Source organism: Salvelinus fontinalis, unplaced genomic scaffold (genome assembly GCF_029448725.1).
Source record: "Salvelinus fontinalis isolate EN_2023a unplaced genomic scaffold, ASM2944872v1 scaffold_1660, whole genome shotgun sequence".
Lineage (NCBI taxonomy): Eukaryota > Metazoa > Chordata > Actinopteri > Salmoniformes > Salmonidae > Salvelinus > Salvelinus fontinalis.
Window position 1 is genome coordinate 1 of NW_026601869.1, and position 26,714 is coordinate 26,714.

The 26,714-nt window shown below is 44.8% G+C and overlaps 1 protein-coding gene across 1 annotated transcript; it reads left to right on the plus strand.

Annotated features, from left to right (window-relative positions):
• The first annotated feature begins 3,463 nt into the window (after positions 1-3,463).
• LOC129849762 (exostosin-1b-like) lies at positions 3,464-25,747 on the plus strand. Its single transcript, XM_055916517.1, has 5 exons — positions 3,464-3,887; positions 19,432-19,539; positions 19,738-19,857; positions 21,403-21,535; positions 23,179-25,747. The coding sequence occupies exons 1-5, from the start codon at positions 3,810-3,812 to the stop codon at positions 23,304-23,306; spliced, it is 567 nt and encodes a 188-aa protein (XP_055772492.1). The 5' UTR covers positions 3,464-3,809; the 3' UTR covers positions 23,307-25,747.
• The last annotated feature ends 967 nt before the right edge of the window (positions 25,748-26,714 follow it).

Genomic DNA, 26,714 nt, shown 5'->3' on the forward strand with positions numbered 1-26,714 from the left:
AGAAGAGGAGGTGCTGACTGACCTGTAGATTGGAGAGAAGAGGAGGTGCTGACTGACCTGTAGATTGGAGGGAAGAGGAGGTGCTGACTGACCTGTAGATTGGAGAGAAGAGGAGGTGCTGACTGACCTGTAGATTGGAGAGAAGAGGAGGTGCTGACTGACCTGTAGATTGGAGAGAAGAGGAGGTGCTGACTGACCTGTAGATTGGAGAGAAGAGGAGGTGCTGACTGACCTGTAGATTGGAGAGAAGAGGAGGTGCTGACTGACCTGTAGATTGGAGAGAAGAGGAGGTGCTGACTGACCTGTAGATTGGAGAGAAGAGGAGGTGCTGACTGACCTGTAGATTGGAGAGAAGAGGAGGTGCTGACTGACCTGTAGATTGGAGAGAAGAGGAGGTGCTGACTGACCTGTAGATTGGAGAGAAGAGGAGGTGCTGACTGACCTGTAGATTGGAGAGAAGAGGAGGTGCTGACTGACCTGTAGATTGGAGAGAAGAGGAGGTGCTGACTGACCTGTAGATTGGAGAGAAGAGGAGGTGCTGACTGACCTGTAGATTGGAGAGAAGAGGAGGTGCTGACTGACCTGTAGATTGGAGAGAAGAGGAGGGATAAATGCGGTGCAGGTGAGAGGTCCGAGTTATTTTTTTTATTTAGGGCTCATAGCTGAAAACATGTCATTTCCACGAGTCAGGTACCATCTGTAGTGGAGTATAAAAGCTGTGTGTTCGTCCTCTGGTTTAAGGGGTCTGCGTGTTTCCCAGCCCAAAACAGGTCAGAAGAGTTTGTGAATATATTATGACAGAATTTAGTTTGTTTTGGACTTCGGGTAAGGTTTGTTTCCCCCCCCCCCCTCAGTTGTTCGGGCGCACTTTATTTTTTCTTGTGTCCAGCCGAAGTTCGTGAGCCGAAGTTCACACCCTTTTTGTCCCTGATTGGTCAACTAGTGGGATTCTTCAATCAAATCTTTGTTGTTATTCAACGAGAGACGATTCGTTTTTTCACACAAATGTTTTCATTGAGAAATACTGCACCGAACATCTTAGATGTAAAATGACCTGCCTAAGATCTCCTCTACAAAAAAATAATCTAGAAATGTCATTTATTTGGATGTTATCTTAGATTTCATTCTGTCTACTGGCTACGGCATCTCAAAATGGACAAACAGTACTATTGCCAACCGAACTGAAGCATGCTAAAGCCTTTAGTAGCCACTGGGTCATTCACTGTGTCATCAACTCTTATCCTGTCATAGCTCAAAGCTAACCCAGATAGAGACATGTAACCCTCTCTGTCCAGCCCTGGAGGCTAGGAGATCTCCCCAGCTCTAACCCTGTCTACGTCTGTCTGTTCCTCCATTCCTCTGTGGTCCTTTGTGGCTCAGTTTGTAAGAGCTTGGTGTTAACAACTCCAAAGTCTTGGTTTCAATTCCCGCTGGGGCCAATCTATGCACTCACTGTTGTGAAGTCACTGTTGTGAAGTCACTGTTGTGAAGTCACTGTTGTGAAGTCACTGTTGTGAAGTCACGTTAAGTCACTGTTGTGAAGTCACGTTAAGTCACTGTTGTGAAGTCACGTTAAGTCACTGTTGTGAAGTCACTGTTGTGAAGTCACGTTAAGTCACTGTTGTGAAGTCACTGTTGTGAAGTCACGTTAAGTCACTGTTGTGAAGTCACGTTAAGTCACTGTTGTGAAGTCACGTTAAGTCACTGTTGTGAAGTCACTGTTGTGAAGTCACGTTAAGTCACTGTTGTGAAGTCACTGTTGTGAAGTCACTGTTGTGAAGTCACTGTTGTGAAGTCACTGTTGTGAAGTCACTGTTGTGAAGTCACGTTAAGTCACTGTTGTGAAGTCACGTTAAGTCACTGTTGTGAAGTCACGTTAAGTCACTGTTGTGAAGTCACGTTAAGTCACTGTTGTGAAGTCACGTTAAGTCACTGTTGTGAAGTCACTGTTGTGAAGTCACTGTTGTGAAGTCACGTTAAGTCACTGTTGTGAAGTCACGTTAAGTCACTGTTGTGAAGTCACTGTTGTGAAGTCACTGTTGTGAAGTCACTGTTGTGAAGTCACTGTTGTGAAGTCACTGTTGTGAAGTCACTGTTGTGAAGTCACGTTAAGTCACTGTTGTGAAGTCACTGTTGTGAAGTCACTGTTGTGAAGTCACGTTAAGTCACTGTTGTGAAGTCACGTTAAGTCACTGTTGTGAAGTCACGTTAAGTCACTGTTGTGAAGTCACTGTTGTGAAGTCACATTAAGTCACTGTTGTGAAGTCACTGTTGTGAAGTCACTGTTGTGAAGTCACTGTTGTGAAGTCACTGTTGTGAAGTCACGTTAAGTCACTGTTGTGAAGTCACTGTTGTGAAGTCACGTTAAGTCACTGTTGTTAAGACCATGTTGATAGGTGTCTACTGAACGCCAGGTCATATTAACAGTGAAGTCCCTGTTGATAGGTGTCTACTGAACGCCAGGTCATATTAACAGTGAAGTCCATGTTGATAGGTGTCTACTGAATGCCAGGTCATATTAACAGTGAAGTCCCTGTTGATAGGTGTCTACTGAACGCCAGGTCATATTAATATTAACAGTGAAGACCCTGTTGATAGGTGTCTACTGAATGCCAGGTCATATTAACAGTGAAGTCCCTGTTGATAGGTGTCTACTGAATGCCAGGTCATATTAACAGTGAAGTCCCTGTTGATAGGTGTCTACTGAATGCCAGGTCATATTAACAGTGAAGTCCCTGTTGATAGGTGTCTACTGAATGCCAGGTCATATTAACAGTGAAGTCCCTGTTGATAGGTGTCTACTGAACGCCAGGTCATATTAACAGTGAAGTCCCTGTTGATAGGTGTCTACTGAATGCCAGGTCATATTAATATTAACAGTGAAGTCCCTGTTGATAGGTGTCTACTGAATGCCAGGTCATATTAATATTAACAGTGAAGTCCCTGTTGATACGTGTCTACTGAATGCCAGGTCATATTAATATTAACAGTGAAGTCACTGTTGGTACCTGTCTACTGAATGCCAGGTCATATTAATATTAACAGTGAAGTCACTGTTGATACGTGTCTACTGAATGCCAGGTCATATTAACAGTGAAGTCCCTGTTGATACGTGTCTACTGAATGCCAGTCCCTGTTGATATGTGTCTACTGAATGCCAGTCCCTGTTGATACGTGTCTACTGAATGCCAGTCCCTGTTGATACGTGTCTACTGAATGCCAGTCCCTGTTGATACGTGTCTACTGAATGCCAGTCCCTGTTGATAGGTGTCTACTGAATGCCAGTCCCTGTTGATACGTGTCTACTGAATGCCAGTCCCTGTTGATAGGTGTCTACTGAATGCCAGTCCCTGTTGATAGGTGTCTACTGAATGCCAGTCCCTGTTGATACGTGTCTACTGAATGCCAGTCCCTGTTGATAGGTGTCTACTGAATGCCAGTCCCTGTTGATACGTGTCTACTGAATGCCAGACCCTGTTGATACGTGTCTACTGAATGCCAGTCCCTGTTGATACGTGTCTACTGAATGCCAGTCCCTGTTGATACGTGTCTACTGAATGCCAGTCCCTGTTGATACGTGTCTACTGAATGCCAGTCCCTGTTGATACGTGTCTACTGAATGCCAGTCCCTGTTGATACGTGTCTACTGAATGCCAGTCCCTGTTGATACGTGTCTACTGAATGCCAGTCCCTGTTGATACGTGTCTACTGAATGCCAGTCCCTGTTGATACGTGTCTACTGAATGCCAGGTCATATTAATGTGTAACCCTTATCCATCTGTTCTCTCTTCAGACATGATTACAGAGAGATGCTGCACAACTCTACCTTCTGTCTGGTTCCCAGAGGACGACGCCTGGGGTCTTTCCGCTTCCTGGAAGCACTGCAGGTACACACACCACGTACACACACCACGTACACACACCACGTACACACACCACGTACACACACACACACACACACACACACACACACACACACACACACACACACACACACACACACACACACACACACACACACACACACACACACACACACACACACACACACACCACGTACACACACCACGTACACACACCACGTACACACACCACGTACACACACACACACACACACACACACACACACACAGACACACACACCACGTACACACACACACAGACACACAGACACACACACCACGTACACACACACACAGACACACAGACACACACCACGTACACACACCACGTACACAGACAGACACACACCACGTACACACACCACGTACGCACACCACGTACACACACACACCACGTACACACACCACATACACACACACACCACACACACACCACACACACAGACACACACTGCATTTGCACTAGGTGTGTATAAGCCATTGACTTTCAAGCTGTTTTCATTTGATAGTGACCTGGATTTTTGTGAAATGAAATAGCCATGTATTGTCCCTTGTTTGGCCTCTCAGTCATTCTGCTAGTCTCGCTAACAGCCAGTACAGCGTCTGCCAGAGAGGGAGAGAGCAGCCTTCCTCTGGGTCTCTGTCTCGCTAACAGCCAGTACAGCTTCTGCCAGAGAGGGAGAGAGCAGCCTTCCTCTGGGTCTCTGTCCCGCTAACAGCCAGTACAGCTTCTGCCAGAGAGGGAGAGAGCAGCCTTCCTCTGGGTCTCTGTCCCGCTAACAGCCAGTACAGCTTCTGCCAGAGAGGGAGAGAGCAGCCTTCCTCTGGGTCTCTGTCCCGCTAACAGCCAGTACAGCTTCTGCCAGAGAGGGAGAGAGCAGCCTTCCTCTGGGTCTCTGTCCCGACCCCAGTACAGCTTCTGCCAGAGAGGGAGAGAGCAGCCTTCCTCTGGGTCTCTGTCCCGACCCCAGTACAGCTTCTGCCAGAGAGGGAGAGAGCAGCCTTCCTTTGGGTCTCTGTCCCGACCCCAGTACAGCTTCTGCCAGAGAGGGAGAGAGCAGCCTTCCTCTGGGTCTCTGTCCCGCTAACAGCCAGTACAGCTTCTGCCAGAGAGGGAGAGAGCAGCCTTCCTCTGTGTCTCTGTCTCGCTAACAGCCAGTACAGCTTCTGCCAGAGAGGGAGAGAGCAGCCTTCCTCTGTGTCTCTGTCCCGCTAACAGCCAGTACAGCTTCTGCCAGAGAGGGAGAGAGCAGCCTTCCTCTGGGTCTCTGTCCCGCTAACAGCCAGTACAGCTTCTGCCAGAGAGGGAGAGAGCAGCCTTCCTCTGGGTCTCTGTCCCGACCCCAGTACAGCTTCTGCCAGAGAGGGAGAGAGCAGCCTTCCTTTGGGTCTCTGTCCCGACCCCAGTACAGCTTCTGCCAGAGAGGGAGAGAGCAGCCTTCCTCTGGGTCTCTGTCCCGCTAACAGCCAGTACAGCTTCTGCCAGAGAGGGAGAGAGCAGCCTTCCTCTGGGTCTCTGTCCCGACCCCAGTACAGCTTCTGCCAGAGAGGGAGAGAGCAGCCTTCCTCTGGGTCTCTGTCCCGCTAACAGCCAGTACAGCTTCTGCCAGAGAGGGAGAGAGCAGCCTTCCTCTGGGTCTCTGTCCCGACCCCAGTACAGCTTCTGCCAGAGAGGGAGAGAGCAGCCTTCCTCTGGGTCTCTGTCCCGACCCCCAGAGGCTTCCATTCACATCCTGTATTATTAACTAACTCAGCAGGGCTGCTAATGAGACGGAGAGAAACTGACTGTCCTGAACAACCAGGACCGCTGAGGGATCAGAGGACTGCTACTGTACTGGGAACCCCATGTAGATCACTGTACTGTCCCCATCTACTGTCCCCATCTACTGTCCTGAACAACCAGGACCGCTGAGGGATCAGAGGACTGCTACTGTACTGGGAACCCCATGTAGATCACTGTACTGTCCCCATCTACTGTCCCCATCTACTGTCCCCATCTACTGTCCCCATCTACTGTCCCCATGTAGATCACTGTACTGTCCCCATCTACTGTCCCCATCTACTGTCCCCATCTACTGTCCCCATGTAGATCACTGTACTGTCCCCATCTACTGTCCCCATGTAGATCACTGTACTGTCCCCATCTACTGTCCCTATGTAGATCACTGTACTGTCCCCATCTACTGTCCCCATCTACTGTCCCCATCTACTGTCCCCATCTACTGTCCCCATGTAGATCACTGTACTGTCCCCATCTACTGTCCCCATCTACTGTCCCTATGTAGATCACTGTACTGTCCCCATCTACTGTCCCCATCTACTGTCCCCATCTACTGTCCCCATGTAGATCACTGTACTGTCCCCATCTACTGTCCCCATCTACTGTCCCCATCTACTGTCCCTATGTAGATCACTGTACTGTCCCCATCTACTGTCCCCATCTACTGTCCCCATGTAGATCACTGTACTGTCCCCATCTACTGTCCCCATCTACTGTCCCCATCTACTGTCCCCATGTAGATCACTGTACTGTCCCCATCTACTGTCCCCATGTAGATCACTGTACTGTCCCCATCTACTGTCCCCATCTACTGTCCCCATCTACTGTCCCCATCTACTGTCCCCATCTACTGTCCCCATCTACTGTCCCCATGTAGATCACTGTACTGTCCCCATCTACTGTCCCCATCTACTGTCCCCATGTAGATCACTGTACTGTCCCCATCTACTGTCCCCATCTACTGTCCCCATCTACTGTCCCCATCTACTGTCCCCATCTACTGTCCCCATGTAGATCACTGTACTGTCCCCATCTACTGTCCCCATCTACTGTCCCCATCTACTGTCCCCATCTACTGTCCCCATGTAGATCACTGTACTGTCCCCATCTACTGTCCCCATCTACTGTCCCCATCTACTGTCCCTATGTAGATCACTCTACTGTCTCCATTTACTGTCCCCATCTACTGTCCCCATCTACTGTCCCCATGTAGATCACTGTACTGTCCCCATCTACTGTCCCCATCTACTGTCCCCATCTACTGTCCCTATGTAGATCACTGTACTGTCCCCATCTACTGTCCCCATCTACTGTCCCCATCTACTGTCCCCATGTAGATCACTGTACTGTCCCCATCTACTGTCCCCATCTACTGTCCCCATCTACTGTCCCCATGTAGATCACTGTACTGTCCCCATCTACTGTCCCCATGTAGATCACTGTACTGTCCCCATCTACTGTCCCCATCTACTGTCCCCATCTACTGTCCCCATCTACTGTCCCCATCTACTGTCCCCATCTACTGTCCCCATGTAGATCACTGTACTGTCCCCATCTACTGTCCCCATCTACTGTCCCCATGTAGATCACTGTACTGTCCCCATCTACTGTCCCCATCTACTGTCCCCATCTTCTGTCCCCATCTACTGTCCCCATCTACTGTCCCCATGAAATGAGTAGTATAACCCTGGAATGAGTAGTATAACCCTTAAATGAGTAGTATAACCCTGGAATGAGTAGTATAACCCTGGAATGAGTAGTATAACCCTGGAATGAGTAGTATAACCCTGGAATGAGTAGTATAACCCTGGAATGAGTAGTATAACCCTGGAATGAGTAGTATGACCCTGGAATGAGTAGTATAACCCTGGAATGAGTAGTATAACCCTGGAATGGAATGAGTAGTATAACCCTGGAATGAGTAGTATAACCCTGGAATGAGTAGTATAACCCTGGAATGAGTAGTATAACCCTGGAATGAGTAGTATAACCCTGGAATGAGTAGTATAACCCTGGAATGAGTAGTATAACCCTGGAATGAGTAGTATAACCCTTAAATGAGTAGTATAACCCTTAAATGAGTAGTACAACCCTGGAATGAGTAGTATAACCCTGGAATGAGTAGTATAACCCTGGAATGAGTAGTATAACCCTGGAATGAGTAGTTTAACCCTGGAATGAGTAGTACAACCCTGGAATGAGTAGTATAACCCTGGAATGAGTAGTATAACCCTGGAATGAGTAGTATAACCCTGGAATGAGTAGTATAACCCTGGAATGAGTAGTATAACCCTGGAATGAGTAGTATAACCCTGGAATGAGTAGTATAACCCTGGAATGAGTAGTATAACCCTTAAATGAGTAGTATAACCATTTAATGAGTAGTACATCCCTGGAATGAGTAGTATAACCCTGGAATGAGTAGTATAACCCTGGAATGAGTAGTATAACCCTGGAATGAGTAGTTTAACCCTGGAATGAGTAGTACAACCCTGGAATGAGTAGTATAACCCTTGAATGAGTAGTATAACCCTGGAATGAGTAGTATAACCCTGGAATGAGTAGTATAACCCTTGAATGAGTAGTATAACCCTGGAATGAGTAGTATAACCCTGGAATGAGTAGTATAACCCTGGAATGAGTAGTATAACCCTGGAATGAGTAGTATAACCCTGGAATGAGTAGTATAACCCTGGAATGAGTAGTATAACCCTGGAATGAGTAGTATAACCCTGGAATGAGTAGTATAACCCTGGAATGAGTAGTTTAACCCTGGAATGAGTAGTATAACCCTGGAAGGAGTAGTATAACCCTGGAAGGAGTAGTATAACCCTGGAAGGAGTAGTATAACCCTGGAAGGAGTAGTATAACCCTAGAATGAGTAGTATAACCCTTGAATGGGTAGTAAAACCCTTGAATGAGTAATACAACCCTGGAATGGGTAGTATAACCCTGGAATGAGTAATATAACCCTTGAATGAGTAGTACAACCCCTCTGTATATACAGTACCAGTATTCAGACCCTTTACTCAGTACTTTGTTGAGGCACCTTTTGGTGAATTCAGAAGATTGTGTGGGGTCTGGTTAATGACACTGAAGGGATGGCAGCAGGGTGAGATGGTAAGAGCTAAGACTTCAGAGGGACAGGGTGTGTGGACAGCCAATGGTTGAATGACACCCAGATTAAGGACAGGAGGACACACCCCCTGGCTGACAGGGCTGTAGCCTCTACTTGGACACACCCCCTGGCTGACAGGGCTGTAGCCTCTATTTGGACACACCCCCTGGCTGACAGGGCTGTAGCCTCTATTTGGACACACCCCCTGGCTGACAGGGCTGTAGCCTCTATTTGGACACACCCCCTGGCTGACAGGGCTGTAGCCTCTATTTGGACACACCCCCTGGCTGACAGGGCTATAGCCTCTATTTGGACACACCCCCTGGCTGACAGGGCTGTAGCCTCTACTTGGACACACCCCCTGGCTGACAGGGCTGTAGCCTCTATTTGGACACACCCCCTGGCTGACAGGGCTGTAGCCTCTATTTGGACACACCCCCTGGCTGACAGGGCTGTAGCCTCTATTTGGACACACCCCCTGGCTGACAGGGCTGTAGCCTCTATTTGGACACACCCCCTGGCTGACAGGACTAGAGCCTCTATTTGGACACACCCCCTGGCTGACAGGACTAGAGCCTCTATTTGGACACACCCCCTGGCTGACAGGACTAGAGCCTCTACTTGGACACAGAGAGTGACACACACACACAAACAAACACACACACAAACAAATACATTTGCATACACATTTACACATTCTAATAGGCTCAAATGAAACGTAGGCTTTTGTTTACCATTGTACTTAACTCACAATACAACAACAATTTGAGAAATGAGTCCCTGGCAATGGAATGAATTATGCTATTTTAATGACAGGTAATGTCTTGCTGTGCGGTGCGTGAATAAAATGGTCTATATGCTATTATGGCTGAAAGGAAGTAGAAAGTTCTGCTGAAGAATCAGACGGACAGATGATGCAGAATGTTATAAAGACCCAAACCACTGATCACATGTCTGGGATGATGCAGAATGTTATAAAGACCCAAACCACTGATCACATGTCTGGGATGATGCAGAATGTTATAAAGACCCAAACCACTGATCACATGTCTGGGATGATGCAGAATGTTATAAAGACCCAAACCACTGATCACATGTCTGGGATGATTTCTTTGTTGTTTTGCTGACGATAATTGTGCATTATTAGATGGTTCAGCAGGCAGGCAGGGACTGAATTAGTGTCATTAGTACTGACACCAGGGACAGGGACACGCTGATTTGACTTCCACTTGTCCTTGTGTAACCAGACACAATACTAGTGATGTCCTGTCCTCATGTAACCAGACACAATACTAGTGATGTCCTGTCCTCATGTAACCAGACACAATACTAGTGATGTCCTGTCCTCATGGAACCAGACGCAATACTAGTGATGTCCTGTCCTGTCCTCATGGAACCAGACACAATACTAGTGATGTCCTGTCCTGTCCTCATGTAACCAGACACAATACTAGTGATGTACTGTCCTGTCCTCATGTAACCAGACACAATACTAGTGATGTACTGTCCTCATGTAACCAGACACAATACTAGTGATGTCCTGTCCTCATGGAACCAGACACAATACTAGTGATGTCCTGTCCTGTCCTCATGTAACCAGACACAATACTAGTGATGTCCTGTCCTGTCCTCATGTAACCAGACACAATACTAGTGATGTCCTGTCCTCATGGAACCAGACACAATACTAGTGATGTCCTGTACTGTCCTCATGGAACCAGACACAATACTAGTGATGTACTGTCCTCATGTAACCAGACACAATACTAGTGATGTCCTGTCCTCATGTAACCAGACACAATACTAGTGATGTCCTGTCCTCATGTAACCAGACACAATACTAGTGATGTCCTGTCCTGTCCTCATGTAACCAAACACAATACTAGTGATGTCCTGTCCTGTCCTCATGTAACCAGACACAATACTAGTGATGTCCTGTCCTGTCCTCATGTAACCAGACACAATACTAGTGATGTCCTGTCCTCATGTAACCAGACACAATACTAGTGATGTACTGTCCTGTCCTCATGTAACCAGACACAATACTAGTGATGTCCTGTCCTGTCCTCATGTAACCAGACACAATACTAGTGATGTCCTGTCCTCATGGAACCAGACACAATACTAGTGATGTCCTGTCCTGTCCTCATGTAACCAGACACAATACTAGTGATGTCCTGTCCTGTCCTCATGTAACCAGACACAATACTAGTGATGTCCTTTCCTCATGGAACCAGACACAATACTAGTGATGTCCTGTACTGTCCTCATGGAACCAGACACAATACTAGTGATGTACTGTCCTCATGTAACCAGACACAATACTAGTGATGTCCTGTCCTCATGTAACCAGACACAATACTAGTGATGTCCTGTCCTCATGTAACCAGACACAATACTAGTGATGTCCTGTCCTGTCCTCATGTAACCAAACACAATACTAGTGATGTCCTGTCCTGTCCTCATGTAACCAGACACAATACTAGTGATGTCCTGTCCTCATGTAACCAGACACAATACTAGTGATGTCCTGTCCTCATGTAACCAGACACAATACTAGTGATGTACTGTCCTGTCCTCATGTAACCAGACACAATACTAGTGATGTCCTGTCCTGTCCTCATGTAACCAGACACAATACTAGTGATGTACTGTCCTCATGTAACCAGACACAATACTAGTGATGTCCTGTCCTCATGTAACCAGACACAATACTAGTGATGTACTGTCCTCATGTAACCAGACACAATACTAGTGATGTCCTGTCCTCATGTAACCAGACACAATACTAGTGATGTACTGTCCTCATGTAACCAGACACAATACTAGTGATGTCCTGTCCTCATGGAACCAGACACAATACTAGTGATGTCCTGTCCTCATGGAACCAGACACAATACTAGTGATGTCCTGTCCTCATGGAACCAGACACAATACTAGTGATGTCCTGTCCTCATGGAACCAGACACAATACTAGTGATGTACTGTCCTCATGTAACCAGACACAATACTAGTGATGTCCTGTCCTCATGTAACCAGACACAATACTAGTGATGTACTGTCCTCATGGAACCAGACACAATACTAGTGATGTCCTGTCCTCATGTAACCAGACACAATACTAGTGATGTACTGTCCTGTCCTCATGGAACCAGACACAATACTAGTGATGTACTGTCCTCATGGAACCAGACACAATACTAGTGATGTCCTGTCCTCATGGAACCAAACACAATACTAGTGATGTACTGTCCTGTCCTCATGGAGCCAGACACAATACTAGTGATGTCCTGTCCTCATGTAACCAGACACAATACTAGTGATGTCCTGTCCTCATGGAACCAGACGCAATACTAGTGATGTCCTGTCCTGTCCTCATGGAACCAGACACAATACTAGTGATGTCCTGTCCTGTCCTCATGTAACCAGACACAATACTAGTGATGTACTGTCCTGTCCTCATGTAACCAGACACAATACTAGTGATGTACTGTCCTCATGTAACCAGACACAATACTAGTGATGTCCTGTCCTCATGGAACCAGACACAATACTAGTGATGTCCTGTCCTGTCCTCATGTAACCAGACACAATACTAGTGATGTCCTGTCCTGTCCTCATGTAACCAGACACAATACTAGTGATGTCCTGTCCTCATGGAACCAGACACAATACTAGTGATGTCCTGTACTGTCCTCATGGAACCAGACACAATACTAGTGATGTACTGTCCTCATGTAACCAGACACAATACTAGTGATGTCCTGTCCTCATGTAACCAGACACAATACTAGTGATGTCCTGTCCTCATGTAACCAGACACAATACTAGTGATGTCCTGTCCTGTCCTCATGTAACCAAACACAATACTAGTGATGTCCTGTCCTGTCCTCATGTAACCAGACACAATACTAGTGATGTCCTGTCCTGTCCTCATGTAACCAGACACAATACTAGTGATGTCCTGTCCTCATGTAACCAGACACAATACTAGTGATGTACTGTCCTGTCCTCATGTAACCAGACACAATACTAGTGATGTCCTGTCCTGTCCTCATGGAACCAGACACAATACTAGTGATGTCCTGTCCTCATGGAACCAGACACAATACTAGTGATGTCCTGTCCTGTCCTCATGTAACCAGACACAATACTAGTGATGTCCTGTCCTGTCCTCATGTAACCAGACACAATACTAGTGATGTCCTTTCCTCATGGAACCAGACACAATACTAGTGATGTCCTGTACTGTCCTCATGGAACCAGACACAATACTAGTGATGTACTGTCCTCATGTAACCAGACACAATACTAGTGATGTCCTGTCCTCATGTAACCAGACACAATACTAGTGATGTCCTGTCCTCATGTAACCAGACACAATACTAGTGATGTCCTGTCCTGTCCTCATGTAACCAAACACAATACTAGTGATGTCCTGTCCTGTCCTCATGTAACCAGACACAATACTAGTGATGTCCTGTCCTGTCCTCATGTAACCAGACACAATACTAGTGATGTCCTGTCCTCATGTAACCAGACACAATACTAGTGATGTACTGTCCTGTCCTCATGTAACCAGACACAATACTAGTGATGTCCTGTCCTGTCCTCATGTAACCAGACACAATACTAGTGATGTACTGTCCTCATGTAACCAGACACAATACTAGTGATGTCCTGTCCTCATGTAACCAGACACAATACTAGTGATGTACTGTCCTCATGTAACCAGACACAATACTAGTGATGTCCTGTCCTCATGTAACCAGACACAATACTAGTGATGTACTGTCCTCATGTAACCAGACACAATACTAGTGATGTCCTGTCCTCATGGAACCAGACACAATACTAGTGATGTCCTGTCCTCATGGAACCAGACACAATACTAGTGATGTCCTGTCCTCATGGAACCAGACACAATACTAGTGATGTCCTGTCCTCATGGAACCAGACACAATACTAGTGATGTACTGTCCTCATGTAACCAGACACAATACTAGTGATGTCCTGTCCTCATGTAACCAGACACAATACTAGTGATGTACTGTCCTCATGGAACCAGACACAATACTAGTGATGTCCTGTCCTCATGTAACCAGACACAATACTAGTGATGTACTGTCCTGTCCTCATGGAACCAGACACAATACTAGTGATGTACTGTCCTCATGGAACCAGACACAATACTAGTGATGTCCTGTCCTCATGGAACCAAACACAATACTAGTGATGTACTGTCCTGTCCTCATGGAGCCAGACACAATACTAGTGATGTCCTGTCCTCATGTAACCAGACACAATACTAGTGATGTACTGTCCTCATGTAACCAGACACAATACTAGTGATGTCCTGTCCTTATGTAACCAGACACAATACTAGTGATGTACTGTCCTGTCCTCATTTAACCAGACACAATACTAGTGATGTACTGTCCTCATGTAACCAGACACAATACTAGTGATGTCCTGTCCTTATGTAACCAGACACAATACTAGTGATGTCCTGTCCTCATGGAACCAGACACAATACTAGTGATGTCCTGTCCTGTCCTCATGTAACCAGACACAATACTAGTGATGTACTGTCCTCATGTAACCAGACACAATACTAGTGATGTCCTGTCCTCATGTAACCAGACACAATACTAGTGATGTCCTGTCCTCATGTAACCAGACACAATACTAGTGATGTCCTGTCCTGTCCTCATGTAACCAGACACAAGACTAGTGATGTCCTGTCCTCATGTAACCAGACACAATACTAGTGATGTCCTGTCCTGTCCTCATGTAACCAGACACAATACAAGTGATGTACTGTCCTCATGTAACCAGACACAATACTAGTGATGTCCTGTCCTCATGTAACCAGACACAATACTAGTGATGTACTGTCCTGTCCTCATGTAACCAGACACAATACTAGTGATGTCCTGTCCTCATGTAACCAGACACAATACTAGTGATGTCCTGTCCTCATGTAACCAGACACAATACTAGTGATGCACTGTCCTCATGTAACCAGACACAATACTAGTGATGTCCTGTCCTCATGGAGCCAGACACAATACTAGTGATGTCCTGTCCTCATGGAACCAGACACAATACTAGTGATGTACTGTCCTGTCCTCATGTAACCAGACACAATACTAGTGATGTCCTGTCCTCATGTAACCAGACACAATACTAGTGATGTCCTGTCCTGTCCTCATGTAACCAGACACAATACTAGTGATGTCCTGTCCTGTCCTCATGGAACCAGACACAATACTAGTGATGTCCTGTCCTCATGGAGCCAGACACAATACTAGTGATGTACTGTCCTCATGGAACCAGACACAATACTAGTGATGTACTGTCCTCATGGAACCAGACACAATACTAGTGATGTCCTGTCCTCATGTAACCAGACACAATACTAGTGATGTCCTGTCCTCATGGAACCAGACACAATACTAGTGATGTCCTGTCCTCATGGAACCAGACACAATACTAGTGATTTCCTGTCCTCATGGAACCAGACACAATACTAGTGATGTCCTGTCCTCATGGAACCAGACACAATACTAGTGATGTACTGTCCTGTCCTCATGGAACCAGACACAATACTAGTGATGTACTGTCCTCATGGAACCAGACACAATACTAGTGATGTCCTGTCCTCATGGAACCAGACACAATACTAGTGATGTCCTGTCCTCATGTAACCAGACACAATACTAGTGATGTCCTGTCCTCATGGAACCAGACACAATACTAGTGATGTCCTGTCCTCATGGAACCAGACACAATACTAGTGATGTACTGTCCTCATGGAACCAAACACAATACTAGTGATGTCCTGTCCTCATGGAGCCAGACACAATACTAGTGATGTACTGTCCTCATGTAACCAGACACAATACTAGTGATGTACTGTCCTGTCCTCATGTAACCAGACACAATACTAGTGATGTCCTGTCCTCATGTAACCAGACACAATACTAGTGATGTACTGTCCTCATGGAACCAAACACAATACTAGTGATGTCCTGTCCTGTCCTCATGTAACCAGACACAATACTAGTGATGTACTGTCCTGTCCTCATGGAACCAGACACAATACTAGTGATGTACTGTCCTCATGGAACCAGACACAATACTAGTGATGTCCTGTCCTCATGGAACCAAACACAATACTAGTGATGTACTGTCCTGTCCTCATGGAGCCAGACACAATACTAGTGATGTCCTGTCCTCATGTAACCAGACACAATACTAGTGATGTACTGTCCTTATGTAACCAGACACAATACTAGTGATGTACTGTCCTGTCCTCATGTAACCAGACACAATACTAGTGATGTACTGTCCTCATGTAACCAGACACAATACTAGTGATGTCCTGTCCTTATGTAACCAGACACAATACTAGTGATGTCCTGTCCTCATGGAACCAGACACAATACTAGTGATGTCCTGTCCTGTCCTCATGTAACCAGACACAATACTAGTGATGTACTGTCCTCATGTAACCAGACACAATACTAGTGATGTCCTGTCCTCATGTAACCAGACACAATACTAGTGATGTCCTGTCCTCATGTAACCAGACACAATACTAGTGATGTCCTGTCCTGTCTTCATGTAACCAGACACAATACTAGTGATGTCCTGTCCTCATGTAACCAGACACAATACTAGTGATGTCCTGTCCTGTCCTCATGTAACCAGACACAATACTAGTGATGTACTGTCCTCATGTAACCAGACACAATACTAGTGATGTCCTGTCCTCATGTAACCAGACACAATACTAGTGATGTCCTGTCCTCATGTAACCAGACACAATACTAGTGATGTCCTGTCCTCATGTAACCAGACACAATACTAGTGATGTCCTGTCCTCATGTAACCAGACACAATACTAGTGATGCACTGTCCTCATGTAACCAGACACAATACTAGTGATGTCCTGTCCTCATGGAGCCAGACACAATACTAGTGATGTCCTGTCCTCATGGAACCAGACACAATACTAGTGATGTACTGTCCTGTCCTCATGTAACCAGACACAATACTAGTGATGTCCTGTCCTCATGTAACCAGACACAATACTAGTGATGTCCTGTCCTGTCCTCATGGAACCAGACACAATACTAGTGATGTCCTGTCCTGTCCTCATGGAACCAGACACAATACTAGTGATGTCCTGTCCTCATGGAGCCAGACACAATACTAGTGATGTACTGTCCTCATGGAACCAGACACAATACTAGTGATGTACTGTCCTCATGGAACCAGACACAATACTAGTGATGTCCTGTCCTCATGTAACCAGACACAATACTAGTGATGTCCTGTCCTCATGGAACCAGACACAATACTAGTGATGTCCTGTCCTCATGGAACCAGACACAATACTAGTGATTTCCTGTCCTCATGGAACCAGACACAATACTAGTGATGTCCTGTCCTCATGGAACCAGACACAATACTAGTGATGTACTGTCCTCATGGAACCAGACACAATACTAGTGATGTACTGTCCTGTCCTCATGGAACCAGACACAATACTAGTGATGTACTGTCCTCATGGAACCAAACACAATACTAGTGATGTCCTGTCCTCATGTAACCAGACACAATACTAGTGATGTCCTGTCCTCATGGAACCAGACAGAATACTAGTGATGTCCTGTCCTCATGGAACCAGACACAATACTAGTGATGTACTGTCCTCATGTAACCAGACACAATACTAGTGATGTACTGTCCTGTCCTCATGTAACCAGACACAATACTAGTGATGTCCTGTCCTCATGTAACCAGACACAATACTAGTGATGTACTGTCCTCATGGAACCAAACACAATACTAGTGATGTCCTGTCCTCATGTAACCAGACACAATACTAGTGATGTCCTGTCCTCATGTAACCAGACACAATACTAGTGATGTCCTGTCCTCATGTAACCAGACACAATACTAGTGATGTCCTGTCCTCATGGAACCAGACACAATACTAGTGATGTCCTGTCCTCATGTAACCAGACACAATACTAGTGATGTCCTGTCCTCATGTAACCAGACACAATACTAGTGATGTACTGTCCTCATGTAACCAGACACAATACTAGTGATGTACTGTCCTGTCCTCATGTAACCAGACACAATACTAGTGATGTCCTGTCCTCATGGAACCAGACACAATACTAGTGATGTCCTGTCCTCATGTAACCAGACACAATACTAGTGATGTCCTGTCCTCATGTAACCAGACACAATACTAGTGATGTCCTGTCCTCATGTAACCAGACACAATACTAGTGATGTCCTGTCCTCATGGAACCAGACACAATACTAGTGATGTCCTGTCCTCATGGAACCAGACACAATACTAGTGATGTCCTGTCCTCATGTAACCAGACACAATACTAGTGATGTACTGTCCTCATGTAACCAGACACAATACTAGTGATGTCCTGTCCTCATGGAGCCAGACACAATACTAGTGATGTCCTGTCCTCATGTAACCAGACACAATACTAGTGATGTCCTGTCCTCATGTAACCAGACACAATACTAGTGATGTCCTGTCCTGTCCTCATGGAACCAGACACAATACTAGTGATGTCCTGTCCTGTCCTCATGGATCCAGACACAATACTAGTGATGTCCTGTCCTCATGTAACCAGACACAATACTAGTGATGTACTGTCCTGTCCTCATGTAACCAGACACAATACTAGTGATGTCCTGTCCTCATGTAACCAGACACAATACTAGTGATGTCCTGTCCTCATGTAACCAGACACAATACTAGTGATGTCCTGTCCTCATGGAACCAGACACAATACTAGTGATGTCCTGTCCTCATGGAACCAGACACAATACTAGTGATGTCCTGTCCTCATGTAACCAGACACAATACTAGTGATGTACTGTCTTCATGTAACCAGACACAATACTAGTGATGTCCTGTCCTCATGGAGCCAGACACAATACTAGTGATGTCCTGTCCTCATGTAACCAGACACAATACTAGTGATGTCCTGTCCTCATGTAACCAGACACAATACTAGTGATGTCCTGTCCTCATGTAACCAGACACAATACTAGTGATGTACTGTCTTCATGTAACCAGACACAATACTAGTGATGTCCTGTCCTCATGGAGCCAGACACAATACTAGTGATGTACTGTCCTCATGTAACCAGACACAATACTAGTGATGTCCTGTCCTCATGGAACCAGACACAATACTAGTGATGTCCTGTCCTGTCCTCATGTAACCAGACACAATACTAGTGATGTCCTGTCCTGTCCTCATGTAACCAGACACAATACTAGTGATGTCCTGTCCTCATGTAACCAGACACAATACTAGTGATGTCCTGTCCTCATGTAACCAGACACAATACTAGTGATGTCCTGTCCTCATGGAGCCAAACACAATACTAGTGATGTCCTGTCCTCACTGTGTTAGAGAATAGTGTTGACACAAGCACCAAAATACACTATTAGACCCACCGTAGCCATTGGAGTACGTGGCACTGGCATAGCAGAGACATGTACCAAGGATAGTAACTGCTCCAGTCCAATAACTGTATACTCATTACTGTGTTACCCGTGTGTTGGCCTGCAGGCTGCCTGTGTACCTGTGATACTCAGTAACGGCTGGGAGATGCCCTTCTCAGAGATCATCCACTGGAACACAGCAGCTGTGATCGGGGACGAACGACTGCTACTGCAGGTGTCGTAGATATTTTAACCCTTTATTCACCAGGTAACGCTAAGTCGGCTGAGTGACAACACATTTATTTTTTATATATATTTGTGATCCGTTCCAGTATGTTATAATGGTATATATATGACACGTCCAGTGTCTCTGACTGTTTGATTGACAGATCATGTCACTGTATTAGTTCTGACTGTAGTTCTGTTGTTCCAGATTCCGTCTACGGTGCGTTCAATTCACCAGGACAACATCCTGTCTCTCAGACAGCAGACCCAGTTCCTGTGGGAGGCCTACTTCTCCTCTGTAGAGAGGATAGTACTCACAACACTAGAGGTAAGAGGACCGTATACTGCTACTCCTCTGTAGAGAGGATAGTACTCACAACACTAGAGGTAAGAGGACCGTATACTGCTACTCCTCTGTAGAGAGGATAGTACTCACAACACTAGAGGTAAGAGGACCATATACTGCTACTCTTCTGTAGAGAGGATAGTACTCACAACACTAGAGGTAAGAGGACCATATACTGCTACTCTTCTGTAGAGAGGATAGTACTCACAACACTAGAGGTAAGAGGACCATATACTGCTACTCTTCTGTAGAGAGGATAGTACTCACAACACTAGAGGTAAGAGGACCATATACTGCTACTCGTCTGTAGAGAGGATAGTACTCACAACACTAGAGGTAAGAGGACCATATACTGCTACTCGTCTGTTGAGAGGATAGTAATCACAACACTAGAGGTAAGAGGACCATATACTGCTACTCTTCTGTAGAGAGGATAGTACTCACAACACTAGAGGTAAGAGGACCATATACTGCTGCTACTACTACTACTACTACTAATATTACAACTACTGCTACTACTACTACTACTACTACTACTGCTGATACTACTACTACTACTGCTACTACTACAACTACTACTAATATTACAACTACTGCTACTATTATTACTACTACTACTGCTACTATTACTACTACTACTAGTATTACTACTACTACTACTATTACTACTACTATTACTACATTTACATTTAAGTCATTTAGCAGACGCTCTTATCCAGAGCGACTTACAAATTGGTGCATTCACCTTATGACATCCAGTGGAACAGCCACTTTACAATAGTGCATCTAAATCTTTTAAGGGGGGGGGGGGGGTTAGAAGGATTACTTTATCCTATCCTAGGTATTCCTTAAAGAGGTGGGGTTTCAGGTACTACTACTACTACTAATATTACAACTACTGCTACTATTATTACTACTACTACTGCTACTATTACTACTACTACTACTAATATTACAACTACTACTACTACTATTATTACTACTACTATTACTACTACTACTACTACTAATATTACTACTACTACTACTGATACTACTACTACTACTACTGATACTACTACTATAGTACTACTACTACTATTATTACTTCTACTACTACTACTACTATTATTACTATTACTACTACTACTATTACTATTACTACTGATACTACTACTATATTATTACTACTACTACCACTACTATTACTATCACTACTACTACTACTACTACTACTACTAGTACTAGTACTACTACTACTACTATTACTACTACTACCACTACTACTACTACTATTACTACTACTACCACTACTACTACTACCACTACTATTACTACTACTACCACTACTACTAGTACTACTACTACTAGTAGAAGTAACAGGTGTTTGTTACTCAGAGGCCTTCTTGGACGTAGCTCTGCTTGGGTGCCTCTTGAGGGTTCAGGAAATCCTTTTCAGCATGTCAACGTGCTGACCAGTGAATTGTCTTGTTAGCAGCTTTGATTATTACTATTGTTGATTTGCCTCTGTTTCTCTCCCTGTACCAGATCATCCATGACCGGGTGCTCCAGCATGCAGCCCGTAGTAACCTGATGTGGAACAGTCTTCCTGGAGGTCTCTACTCCCTGCCTCAGTACTCCTCATACCTGGGAGACTTCCCTTTCCACTATGCCAAGCTAGGTGAGTCCTGCAACTATCTTCAGATAGATCTCATTGTGCATCAAAGTTCATCAATGTGGATGGTCATGAATTTGGTTCTCTGGGCAAATACAACAGGGGTACCGCAAGGTTCTATTTTAGACCCTGTTCAGTTCACCATTTAAATCTCCTATCTGGTAGACTTCCCCTTCGCCAAGCGAGGTGAGTCCTACTGTAACATAACCTGTGGTGTTGTTTCCTCGAGCATCTACATTCTCCCACTTTGTATTGCTCAGATCTTCCACTACGCCAAGCTACATGTCGGTGAGTCTTGTAACCATCTGTTAAAGAGAACCCAGAACATTCATGTGGATGGTTGTAAATCTGATTTCCTGGACATTACAAAAGAGTGTAGCGAAAGCTTCTATTTTAGGCCCAGTCCTTTTACCATTTCTATAAATGACATTGGTAAAACGGGGGAAATGTAGATTCATCTGTGTTTATTTATTTTATTTAACCTTTATTTAACCAGGTAGGCTAGTTTGGAACAAGTTCTCATTTACAACTGCGACCTGGTCAAGATAAAGCAAAGCAGTGCGACGCAAACAACAACACAAGAGTTACACATGGAATAAACAAAACGTACAGTCAATAACACTGATTGTTGATGACACTGTTCTACATTCATGTGCTCTCTTATATAGATGCATATTACATCAGTTAGCAATATTATGTGTTCATTGTAGTGGGAAGTCAAATATTAGCCTATTACCATATACTTGTGGAGTAATCTCCAAAGATCTCTCAAAGTTGATGGTTTGGTGACCAGGGTAATTCAGATGGTGGATGAGGTCCTTCAAGGTTGATGATAAGGTGTCCAGGGTAATTCAGATGGCTGGATGAGGTCCTTCAAGGTTGATGATAAGGTGTCCAGGGTAATTCAGATGGCTGGATGAGGTCCTTCAAGGTTGATGATCAGGTGTCCAGGGTAATTCAGATGGCTGGATGAGGTCCTTCAAGGTTGTTAAGGTGTCCAGGGTAATTCAGACGGCTGGATGAGGTCCTTCAAGGTTGAAGTATGGAAGTAGTGGGGGGGGGGGGGCAGTATGGAAGTAGTGGGGGGAAGGGCAGTATGGAAGTAGTGGGGGGAGGGGCAGTATGAAAGTAGTGGGGGGGGGGGGGAGCAGTATGGAAGTAGTGGGATTCTGGATTGGGAGAATTGATGAGGAACGATCCAAGTGTCAAATATTCTGACTGGCAGCTAGCTACTGTATTCACTGGCTATATCACTGTTGAGTTGAGTTTATTTTATTTAATTTTTTACAGGGACAGTGCACATTAATAAACGTTTCAGTAAAAGTGCCTGTTTTAGCCAGCCGGCTAATTTTCAACCGAAGTCTCTTCTAGGATGTGCCTCAAACAATGCACCGTGATGAGATGCAATGTGTGAAGGGAGGGACACATTTCCAGCCTCTTTGGTGTTAATATATAAATAATCGCGATAACGTTGTTGACTTTGACATTCGTCCTGTGTAGCTCAGTGGGTAAAGAGCGTTGGCGTTAGCCGTGCCAGGGTTGTAAAGGTTCAATTCCTGCAGGGATCACGTACACTCATAAATGTGTGCACTGACGACTGGAAGTGGATCTGATTTAGTTCATATTGTTGCTATTTGGCTGTGTTTCAGGTATCAAGCCTCGTCCCGAGTTCACGGCGATCATCCATGCTGTGACTCCCCTGGTTTCCCAGTCTCAGCCCATCCTCAAGCTACTGCTGGCTGTCGCCAAGTCCCAGTACTGTGTCCAGGTAGATTAACTAACTCACATCTCAACACTGTGTCCAGGTGGACTAACTAACTCACATCTCAACACTGTGTCCAGGTAGATTAACTAACTCACATCTCAACACTGTGTCCAGGTAGACTAACTAACTCACATCTCAACACTGTGTCCAGGTAGACTAACTAACTCACATCTCAACACTGTGTCCAGGTAGACTAACTAACTCACATCTCAACACTGTGTCCAGGTAGACTAACTAACTCACATCTCAACACTGTGTCCAGGTAGACTAACTAACTCACATCTCAACACTGTGTCCAGGTGGACTAACTAACTCACATCTCAACACTGTGTCCAGGTAGACTAACTAACTCACATCTCAACACTGTGTCCAGGTGGACTAACTAACTCACATCTCAACACTGTGTCCAGGTAGATTAACTAACTCACATCTCAACACTGTGTCCAGGTGGACTAACTAACTCACATCTCAACACTGTGTCCAGGTAGATTAACTAACTCACATCTCAACACTGTGTCCAGGTAGACTAACTAACTCACATCTCAACACTGTGTCCAGGTAGATTAACTAACTCACATCTCAACACTGTGTCCAGGTAGATTAACTAACTAACTCACATCTCAACACTGTGTCCAGGTAGATTAACTAACTCACATCTCAACACTGTGTCCAGGTAGATTAACTAACTAACTCACATCTCAACACTGTGTCCAGGTAGATTAACTAACTCACATCTCAACACTGTGTCCAGGTAGACTAACTAACTCACATCTCAACACTGTGTCCAGGTAGATTAACTAACTCACATCTCAACACTGTGTCCAGGTAGATTAACTAACTAACTCACATCTCAACACTGTGTCCAGGTGGACTAACTAACTCACATCTCAACACTGTGTCCAGGTGGACTAACTAACTCACATCTCAACACTGTGTCCAGGTAGATTAACTAACTCACATCTCAACACTGTGTCCAGGTAGACTAACTAACTAACTCACATCTCAACACTGTGTCCAGGTAGATTAACTAACTCACATCTCAACACTGTGTCCAGGTAGATTAACTAACTCACATCTCAACACTGTGTCCAGGTAGATTAACTAACTCACATCTCAACACTGTGTCCAGGTAGATTAACTAACTAACTCACATCTCAACACTGTGTCCAGGTAGATTAACTAACTCACATCTCAACACTGTGTCCAGGTAGATTAACTAACTAACTCACATCTCAACACTGTGTCCAGGTAGATTAACTAACTCACATCTCAACACTGTGTCCAGGTAGACTAACTAACTCACATCTCAACACTGTGTCCAGGTAGATTAACTAACTCACATCTCAACACTGTGTCCAGGTAGATTAACTAACTAACTCACATCTCAACACTGTGTCCAGGTGGACTAACTAACTCACATCTCAACACTGTGTCCAGGTGGACTAACTAACTCACATCTCAACACTGTGTCCAGGTAGATTAACTAACTCACATCTCAACACTGTGTCCAGGTGGACTAACTAACTCACATCTCAACACTGTGTCCAGGTAGATTAACTAACTCACATCTCAACACTGTGTCCAGGTAGACTAACTAACTCACATCTCAACACTGTGTCCAGGTAGATTAACTAACTAACTCACATCTCAACACTGTGTCCAGGTAGATTAACTAACTCACATCTCAACACTGTGTCCAGGTAGATTAACTAACTCACATCTCAACACTGTGTCCAGGTAGATTAACTAACTCACATCTCAACACTGTGTCCAGGTAGACTAACTAACTCACATCTCAACACTGTGTCCAGGTAGACTAACTAACTAACTCACATCTCAACACTGTGTCCAGGTAGATTAACTAACTCACATCTCAACACTGTGTCCATGTAGACTAACTAACTCACATCTCAACACTGTGTCCATGTAGACTAACTAACTCACATCTCAACACTGTGTCCAGGTAGACTAACTAACTAACTCACATCTCAACACTGTGTCCAGGTAGACTAACTAACTCACATCTCAACACTGTGTCCAGGTAGATTAACTAACTAACTCACATCTCAACACTGTGTCCAGGTAGATTAACTAACTAACTCACATCTCAACACTGTGTCCAGGTAGACTAACTAACTAACTCACATCTCAACACTGTGTCCAGGTAGACTCACTAACTCACATCTCAACACTGTGTCCAGGTAGATTAACTAACTAACTCACATCTCAACACTGTGTCCAGGTAGATTAACTAACTCACATCTCAACACTGTGTCCAGGTAGATTAACTATCTAACTCACATCTCAACACTGTGTCCAGGTAGACTAACTAACTCACATCTCAACACTGTGTCCAGGTAGATTAACTAACTCACATCTCAACACTGTGTCCAGGTAGACTAACTAACTCACATCTCAACACTGTGTCCAGGTAGACTAACTAACTAACGCACATCTCAACACTGTGTCCAGGTAGACTAACTAACTAACTCACATCTCAACACTGTGTCCAGGTAGATTAACTAACTCACATCTCAACACTGTGTCCAGGTAGACTAACTAACTCACATCTCAACACTGTGTCCAGGTAGATTAACTAACTCACATCTCAACACTGTGTCCAGGTAGACTAACTAACTCACATCTCAAAACTGTGTCCAGGTAGACTAACTAACTCACATCTCAACACTGTGTCCAGGTAGACTAACTAACTAACTCACATCTCAACACTGTGTCCAGGTAGATTAACTAACTCACATCTCAACACTGTGTCCATGTGGACTAACTAACTAACTCACATCTCAACACTGTGTCCAGGTAGATTAACTAACTCACATCTCAACACTGTGTCCATGTAGACTAACTAACTCACATCTCAACACTGTGTCCATGTAGACTAACTAACTCACATCTCAACACTGTGTCCAGGTAGATTAACTAACTCACATCTCAACACTGTGTCCAGGTAGACTAACTAACTCACATCTCAATACTGTGTCCAGGTAGATTAACTAACTCACATCTCAACACTGTGTCCAGGTAGACTAACTAACTCACATCTCAACACTGTGTCCAGGTAGACTAACTAACTCACATCTCAACACTGTGTCCAGGTAGATTAACTAACTCACATCTCAACACTGTGTCCAGGTAGACTAACTAACTCACATCTCAATACTGTGTCCAGGTAGATTAACTAACTCACATCTCAACACTGTGTCCAGGTAGATTAACTAACTCACATCTCAACACTGTGTCCAGGTAGATTAACTAACTCACATCTCAACACTGTGTCCAGGTAGACTAACTAACTAACTCACATCTCAACACTGTGTCCAGGTAGATTAACTAACTCACATCTCAACACTGTGTCCAGGTAGATTAACTAACTCACATCTCAACACTGTGTCCAGGTAGATT

Excerpts from the sequence above, each read along its gene's own strand:
- LOC129849762 (XM_055916517.1), top strand. The coding sequence starts at position 3,810 with ATGCTGCACAACTCTACCTTCTGTCTGGTTCCCAGAGGACGACGCCTG. Across the intron at positions 3,888-19,431 it reads GCTTCCTGGAAGCACTGCAG|GCTGCCTGTGTACCTGTGAT; the intron begins GTACACACACCA and ends GTTGGCCTGCAG. Across the intron at positions 19,540-19,737 it reads ACGAACGACTGCTACTGCAG|ATTCCGTCTACGGTGCGTTC; the intron begins GTGTCGTAGATA and ends CTGTTGTTCCAG.